The sequence below is a fragment of the Lipotes vexillifer genome, unplaced genomic scaffold (assembly GCF_000442215.2).
Source record: "Lipotes vexillifer unplaced genomic scaffold, Lipotes_vexillifer_v1.1 scaffold1339, whole genome shotgun sequence".
In the NCBI taxonomy this organism is placed as follows: domain Eukaryota; kingdom Metazoa; phylum Chordata; class Mammalia; order Artiodactyla; family Lipotidae; genus Lipotes; species Lipotes vexillifer.
Window position 1 is genome coordinate 705,030 of NW_006771642.1, and position 8,192 is coordinate 713,221.

General features: G+C 43.7%; 1 protein-coding gene across 1 annotated transcript in view; it reads left to right on the top strand.

Annotated features, from left to right (window-relative positions):
- Positions 1-3,773, top strand: part of MTHFS (methenyltetrahydrofolate synthetase) — a 51,548-nt gene extending 47,775 nt beyond the window's left edge. The window contains exon 3 of the mRNA XM_007447072.1: positions 3,308-3,773. Within this exon, the coding sequence (XP_007447134.1) occupies positions 3,308-3,540 (233 nt within the window). The 3' untranslated portion in view covers positions 3,541-3,773. The remainder of the gene's footprint in view (positions 1-3,307) is intronic.
- The last annotated feature ends 4,419 nt before the right edge of the window (positions 3,774-8,192 follow it).

An 8,192-nucleotide genomic window follows, 5' to 3' on the forward strand; every position in this document is an offset into this window, starting at 1 on the left:
ATATATATATATATACACTCATCTTTCAGGTTGGCCTAGAATTCTATTAAAATTCAAGCATGGAGGATGACTTGGGAAAAATTATGGTCTTCAAGGAAATTTTCGATCTGGTAGGGCAGCCAGAGACATATACAAACAGCTGTAGTACAAGGTAGACTTCCGGGAGAGCTATAATCAGAGTACAGAGAGGAGCAGGAATAGAGGGGGCAGCATTAATTCTAACGCAAGGGATTTGAGAACATTGTTTTCTTAGCTTTCTCTTTCCTTTCTTCATTCTCGTCTGCCAACTGCCCACAGGTGAATGCTCTGAAATTCTACCTTCTTTTTCTCGTGTGTTGACTCTGATGGAAATTTTCCTGGCTGTCCTTTTGTTACCTTTGCCTTAAAAAAAAAATTATGGTAAATAACACATAACATGAGATCCACCTTCTTAACAGATTTTAAAATATATGGTACAGGCTTGTTAATGTTGTACAGTAGATTTAACTCTTCATTTACTTCTTCTCCCAGCCCCTGGCAACCACCGTTTTACTTTCTGCTTCTATGAGTTGGGCTCCTTTCGATACCTTCTGTAAGTGGAATCATGCAGTATTTGTCCTTCTGCAACTGGCTTAGTTTGCTTCACCTAATGTCCTCAAGGTACTTCTACGTTGTAGTGTATGACAGATTTTCCTTTTTTTCATGGTTGAATAATATTGCATTGTATGTACCACATTTTGTTTATCCAGTTGTCTGTTGATGGACATTTAGGTTATTAACAACTCTTGGCTATTGTGAATAATGCTGTAGTGAACATGGGAGTACAAGGATCTCTTCAATACCCTGACTTCAGTTCTTTTGGGTAAATACTCAGAGACGTGATTGCTGGATCATATGGTAGATCTAGTTTTAGTTTTTTGAGGAATCTCCATACTGTTTTCTACGGCAGCTGCATCTTTTTATGTTCCCAGCAACAATGCACAAATGTTCCAATTTCTCCACATCCTCGCCAACATTTATTGTTTTCTGCTTTTTAAAAATATGGCTGTCTTAACAGGTGTGAGGTGATGTCTCATGGAGGTGTTAACTTGCATTTCTCTGATGATTTAATGATGCTGAGCATCTTTTCATATACCTTTTGGTCATTTTTTGGTCTTCTTTGCAGAAATGTCTATTCAAGTGTTTCATCCATTATTTTAAATTGGGTTATTTGTTTTTGGATTGTAGGGGTCTCTTTGCCTTTAACTCCCAAATCTTCCTGCCCCTACCTGACGAATTCCACATGCCTCTGCTACTCCTCAGCCTGGTCCTTCAGCCTTATTCCCTCCTCATCACTCTGCTCCTGCCATCCTTCCCTTGGTTTCTTTTGTGTGTGTGTGTGTGGTACACGGGCCTCTCACTGTTGTGGCCTCTCCCGTTGCGGAGCACAGGCTCCGGACGTGCAGGCTCAGTGGCCATGGCTCACGGGCCCAGCCACTCGGCGGCATGTGGGATCTTCCCGGACCGGGGCACAAACCCGTGTCCCCTGCATCGGCAGGCAGATTCTCAACCACTGTGCCACCAGGGAAGCTCCTTCTCTTGGTTTCTGAAATACACTCAGATCCAACTCTGGCACATTCTTAAAAACCTAGGTCAAGTCAAAGTTGCCCATGGATCCTTCCCTGACCACCCATGTGGTCATGTCGCTCTCCCTCTGCTGAAGTCTCTAGGACTTCTTGTCCCTAATGCTTTTTGGGCAGTTGGCAGGCACTGATACCTTACGTTGGAATGGATGTTACATGTGTGCATTTTTTATGTTAACTGAACTCCGTCTCCTGAAGGGCAGGGATGTATCTGTGTATCCCCCAGAGGACTTTACAAATCACCTTTGCCACACTGTAAAGACGCAAGAAACCTAGGAAAAGATGTGTGCGTGTGTGTTCTGGGTATAATGACGGAGCTGAACTTTAAGCCCAGGAGTGCTCTGGCAACAGCAGGAGGATTTGGAGGAAGCAAAGTCAAGTGCACAAGCCACCATTATTCCCAAGAGAGATGAGCAGGGCAGGGACAGGGAGGAAAGATGAAAGTCAGAGACCAGGGCCTCTTAGCAAGTTGGGATTGGAGTAGGCGAGCAGCTTTCCATGAGAAGGTCAGGACTGTAATCTGAGGCGTGCTCTGCCAGATTTTTGCAGGCAAGGGATTACAGGTGTGAGCTGGGAGCCGGAGAGAAGCTGAGTTCACCTCACGGCTCTGCAGGGAGTTGTAACAGCTGCTGACAGTGGGGGCCAGCCTAGCTGGCAGTCTGAATACCTCTACTCTGAACACCCTGTTCCAGAGAATTCATGGCTTCCAACCCTGATATGTCCTTGCCAGCAATGCTGCATGAGTGGTTAGCCCTTGATAAGCTGTAGGTCACCCAGAAGCCCCCAGGACAGCCCTCAAAAGGCCAAGGCTCAGTACAGGAAGGCTACAGGCAGACTGCTGCGTTGCGTAAGCGATGTGCCTCTTGAGTAGTGCTGGTGTGTCATGCTCCCTGCAAGGGGCTGGAGGACCATTCCCTGGACCTCACAAAAATCCATGGACATCCTCGTGACCTTTATAGCATTCATCACACCTTTCACTGTGGTCAGCTTTTTATAGCTTTCAAGACCCTGCCTTCTACCTTGAGCCCCAGCAGCCTGCTCTGCCCCGATGATGCCATGGCCAGTTCTGGGCCCTGTGTTCCCTGGGAGAGTTCCAGCCAGAGGACCAATTATGGGACCCCATCTTGTACCTTTGGAATGTTCCTGAGTGGGTCGAAGGTTGCCCTCATGTGAATCCAGGGAAGCAGGACAACCCGGCCTTCCCTCTCCAGTAAGGGGAAATGAAGAGGGTAAGCTTGGTCCTCTTAACAGCTAACCCTCCTTCTGCTCATCGACTTTGAGAATAGCTCCATCTTTTCTGGCTTCTTTCTGACCCTCTCCCACTCCTTCCGTTGTCAGTGTCCTGGGACAGTATGTAGGGTCAGCTGTATGCTAAAGAAAGAAAATTAGAGAAAAAGGAATTCTTAGGCCCTATCCCTGGAGATTCTCTTTAACTAGGTGTGGACGGGGCCTGGGAATCTGGCATTTTTGTACAGGTATACATGAAAGGACGGCTGGGGATGGATGACGGACTTACTAGTAGCTGAGTAATTTTTACTTCTTTCTTTGTCCAACTCTTTACTTTTAGGATTTTTCTAGAGTGATCATGTATTTCTTTAAAAATCAGAAAAAAATAGATGTCATTAAAAAACAAAAACCAGATCTGGAAGCGATCAGTCTTTTCCAGACACCATTAACCTTCGTAAATTTATTCCTCATTTCCGCAGGGGGACTTGATCTCATCTTCATGCCGGGTCTTGGGTTTGACAAACACGGCAACCGTTTGGGGCGGGGCAAGGGCTACTACGATGCCTACCTGAAGCGCTGTCTGCAGTCCCAGGATGTGAGGCCCTACACCCTGGCCTTGGCTTTCAAAGAGCAGATTTGCCTTCAGGTCCCCGTGGATGAAAATGACATGAAGGTAGATGAAGTGCTTTACGAAGACTCCTCAGCATCTTAAATCCTGATGACCACAGCCAAATAATCAAGGTTTTGTGCCAGAGAAGAGCCAAACTTGTGTATTTTTCCCTTGTCAGAAATTAGTGGAAATTGCACAATAATGTGAATATGGGCTGTAGTGTTTTCAGTGTAATTGTTAGATACTGAACATGAAACCATTTAAAAAAATCAATAGCAGTGTGTGTAATAGAACATTAATTAAAACGGAGGCTATCACCATATGATTTTCAGCTTAACTTTCTGGTATTAATGTCCCAGGTTGATCTTTCTGTTTTATAGTTTAAGTTAAATATTTATGAGGCACTATGCTCCAGCTCAGAGTGTGAGGGGAAAATAAACTCATCTGTAGTGGACACTTTCATTAAGTCCTGTCATGGGCCTGGGTCAGTCTGGCATGCATATGGAGATTCAGCAATTATTAAATGATTTATTGGCGTTTGCTTTGTGTACAAAGTTCTCCAAGAATATTATACCCTTTCATCATGGCTTCACTTACTCAACCTGAAATTTTATGTCTGACACCTTGTAGCTTTTGATGGTTCAAGGACTGAAACCTTTTATGATTTAAATATTTTAATTTCGGCCGATTTGTTTCCATCTCTGCTGTTCTGCGTGTCAATCACTTACGAGTTTAAGATCTGATATCCTGTAAGTTAGAAATTATTTCTGTTTATGGGTGGTATCTGCTTTGGAAATGAAATTTGGGCTGAAGGTTGGCAGATGCCATCACAGCCAGGGAACGGGAATTTTGTGGGGGGAAGATTTGGTTATAACCAGAGACCCAGGGGGCTTCCTGGGTCCTGCTCTCTCACTCACACCCCACATCCTACCTCTCACCAGGTCCTGTTGATTCTGCTTCTGAAACCCTCGTATATCTGTTCCCTTCTCTCCTCGCCCTGTTGTGCCTTTTGTCCAGACTCTCAGCATCTCTAAGCTGAACTGGGCAAGAGCCTCAGCTGTGGCTTCCTTGCCTTCAGTCTGGTCCTCTTCGTTTTATTTCTCAAACTACAGTCAAAGTGATCTTATCAAACATGAACCTGATCATGAAGGACCCCTACTTGTCTCTTTCTAGCCTCTCCTCTCCCCGTATTCTTCTTCTGTACAACTTATGCAAACGTTCACATAGCTCCCTAAACACTGCCAGCTTCTTCTGCCCTTTGTGCCTTTTAAGTGTGCTTTTCCTCTGGCTGCAGTGCTCTTTCCTCTTTTGTTCATTTGGAAGACTCCTGTTTATCCTTCAAGACTCAGCTCCAATGTCACCTCTTCTGTGAAGTCTTCCTGTGTTCCTTCACTTGTTTAAGCGGCCCTGGTCATTGTCCTACATGTCAAACATTAATGGCCATGTCTACCCCTTCATCAGACTGTGAGTGCCAAAGAACAGGGATACTCTTTATACTTCCCACTCTCGGTAGACACACAGACAATGGTGGGTGTTAGATAATTTTTTTAAAAATCTAAGGTACTAGAATTTATTAGATTGCTAATTGTAATTTATATTGACATAAAATTATTTAGCTTAGAAATTAATACTTGTTAGTTTGGAGGAAAGACTACTTCTTGGGCATTGTTTTCGACTCTAGAAACATATTTTCTAGTTTGTGAAGAAACAATTTATTTAATGACCTGTGTCTCTCCTCATTTGATGCTCTCATCCACATGAACAAATCGGTTTTCTAGAACTGGCCAGCATAAGCGCTACATGTGGCCGTTGAACTCTGGATGTGTGGCCAGTCTGAATGGAGAAGTGCTGATTCAGATTTTGACTATCTAGTATGATAATGAGAATTTTTTTTGAATGAGTTAGTTGAATACATTCAGATGTGTTTCATTTGAAACACACATCCCTGTTCATAATACCATATGATTTGGTGTTTTATGCACAAAAGTAAAAACACTTAAAAAATGTCAGTTGGGCTAAAATCAAACATTCACAATATAGTATATACAGTGAGAAATGGGAGGGAGACAGAATTTCTACAAGCTGTGAAACCACATTACTGTGCTGGTGAGAAATCTTAAGGGTTACTTCAACCATAAAGTTAAGGTGAAAGTTAACATAGCTGACCTGGCTGTTGGTCTGAAGTGGTTAAACAGTAAAATTCCTGGATGGCTGCAAGTCTGGAAACTTTAGAACTTTAACACGTTAGAACTTAATCTGTGTTGTTCTTCTGGCAAAGGAGAGCGTTGAAAAGCCCCTCCCCAGCTCCTCAAGTGCAAACAGAACACAGAATCAACTGGCCAGAAGACCCAGGGGCTGAGATTCAGGAAAGCCCGAGGGCTGCAGGATCCCTGGCCTGGAAAGAGAACCTTTCCCTAGTGACCATTAATGGGCAGTGGTCATTGTGCAGAGGGTATAGGAAAGGGGGAAAAGCCCTGACGGTGCAGGTGATGGTGACACAAGCAGAGGCTGAGAACAAGGCCTCGAACTCAGGAAGAGAGCCAACATGAAAGAAGAATGATGATGGTCTTAGGTGAGGGGACAGTCCAGGCAGAAGAGAAATAGCAACGAAATCTGAACAGAACAATCCTTAGTATTGGGGAATTGGAAATATATGTATGTCTATAATTGCTGCCTATTCTATAGAACTGTGCTTAATTTAACCAGAAAGTAAACCATTAACTTTAGTTCATCTAACAGGTATCAGTAAGAACAGTACACTAATTACAGAATTCTACTAAGTAAGAGATTGATAACTGTGTCTTATGTCTAGGCGTGGGTGACATGGTGCAGAAGCTTATTAGTTTCTGGTCCCAGTTCTTTTTTTGTTTTTTGTTTTTCCTTTCAGAGATCATTGAAATTCAGTTAATCACATTGCATTTAGTCATAAGTTAACATGCTTATTTCCTCCACTTGCCTGTCACCTCCTCAAAGGAAGATTTTCTGCCAAGTTCATGGTTTACTCCAGTACCTATCACAGTCCCTAGCACAAAATAAATGGCCAATAAATCCTTGATGAAGGAATGAACCAGTGTGTTTGTTGCCCTGAGTGTGTGGTGACCTTGCCGGTTGTTACGTTGGTTGCTGTTTGCTGCTGAGATTCTCTCCTTTCAGCATCATCTCAAGGTTGGATTATTCTGGAACACATTTTCTATTACTGCAGTTGCAATTCCTTCCTTGGCCAGTCCATATGTGTGTGTTGCATTATCTGTGCTGTTTGGCCTTGTTAATACATTTCTTCTTTGCATCTTTGTGGTCAGCTTTCCTCCTATGTCCAGGCAGTCTTAGGCCTCCTTCCCTTTAAGGGTGATCTCTAATCCCTGCAAGCCCCTGCCCCAAATATATGTTTATTTATGTGCTTAAAAATAAGTGGAGAGATGTTCAGAATGGCGGAGGACTGAGATGTGGAGATCACCTTCCTCCTCATAAATACATCAAAAATACATCTACATGCGGAACAACTACAGAACAACTACTGAACGCTAGCAGAAAACATCAGACTTCCCAAAAGGCAAGAAAATCCCCACATACCTGGGTAGAGCAAAAGAAAAAAAACAGAGACAAAAGGATAGGGACGGGACCTGCACGAGTGGGAGGGAGCTGTGAAGGAGGAAATGTATCCACACGCTAGGAAGCCCCTTCGCGGGCGGAGACTGCGGGTGGCGCAGGTGGGGAGCTTCGGAGCCGCGGAGGAGAGCGCAGCCACAGGGGTGCGGAGGGCAGAGCGGAGAGACTCCCGCACGGAGGAACGGCGCCGACCGGCACTTGGGAGCTGAGGCTCGGGCTTCGGTGGATCCCAGGGAGAGGACTGGGGTTGGCTGCATGAACACAGCCTGAAGGGGGCTAGTGCGCCACAGCTAGCTGGGAGGGAGTCCGGGGAAAATGTTTGGAGCTGCCAGAGAGGCGAAAGACCTTTGTTTCGGCGTGCACGAGGAGAGGGGATTCCTTCCCAGTGTGCCCACAGAAGGCAGAGCACCACCTAAGCAAGCTCCAGAGATGGGCGATAGTAGAGGGAGATCAGCTCGGTGCTCTGTGACCACCTAAGAGGGGTGGGATAGGGAGAGTGGGAGGCAGGCAGAAGAGGGAGGAGATATGGGGACATATGTATATGTATAGATGATTCACTTTGTTATACAGCAGAAACTAACACACCATTGTAAAGCAATTATACTCCAATGAAGATGTTAAAAAAATAAGTGGCAAATTTCTTTTTAAATAATAATTATCTTATGTATGTTAGGAAACATACATATAAAAGGAAAAGGTGAGATCATTGAAACAGTTATATCTATAATTTATAATATGCACTCAATTTCTATAAAGGAGAGCAACGTGATGGATGTTTTTAGGAAATTTACTATTTTTGAAAACCTTATTTTAACCCCTTTTGAATGATTCAGAAGTCTGGTTCTAATTTCAGTTTATTTTAGTATTTGGTTTTAAGGGCTTCTATAGCTGAAAAAGATGCCTTCCAGAAATAAGCAGATCCACATGGAAGCAGTACTGCCCTTACACTAAAATTTGCAGTTCTGTCAGCTTTGCAAATTTTTTAAAAAGTTGGAATTGGGCGAGTAAGTATCCATATTCTTGAGGTGGATTATTCTTGCATATAAATCAGAAGATGCTGCACATTTACTTTGTTAGTAAATGGGTTTTAAACTTATTGAAACTCCTTGAAAGATTTTAAACTGAGAAAAATTCTGCTTCCAAGTTTT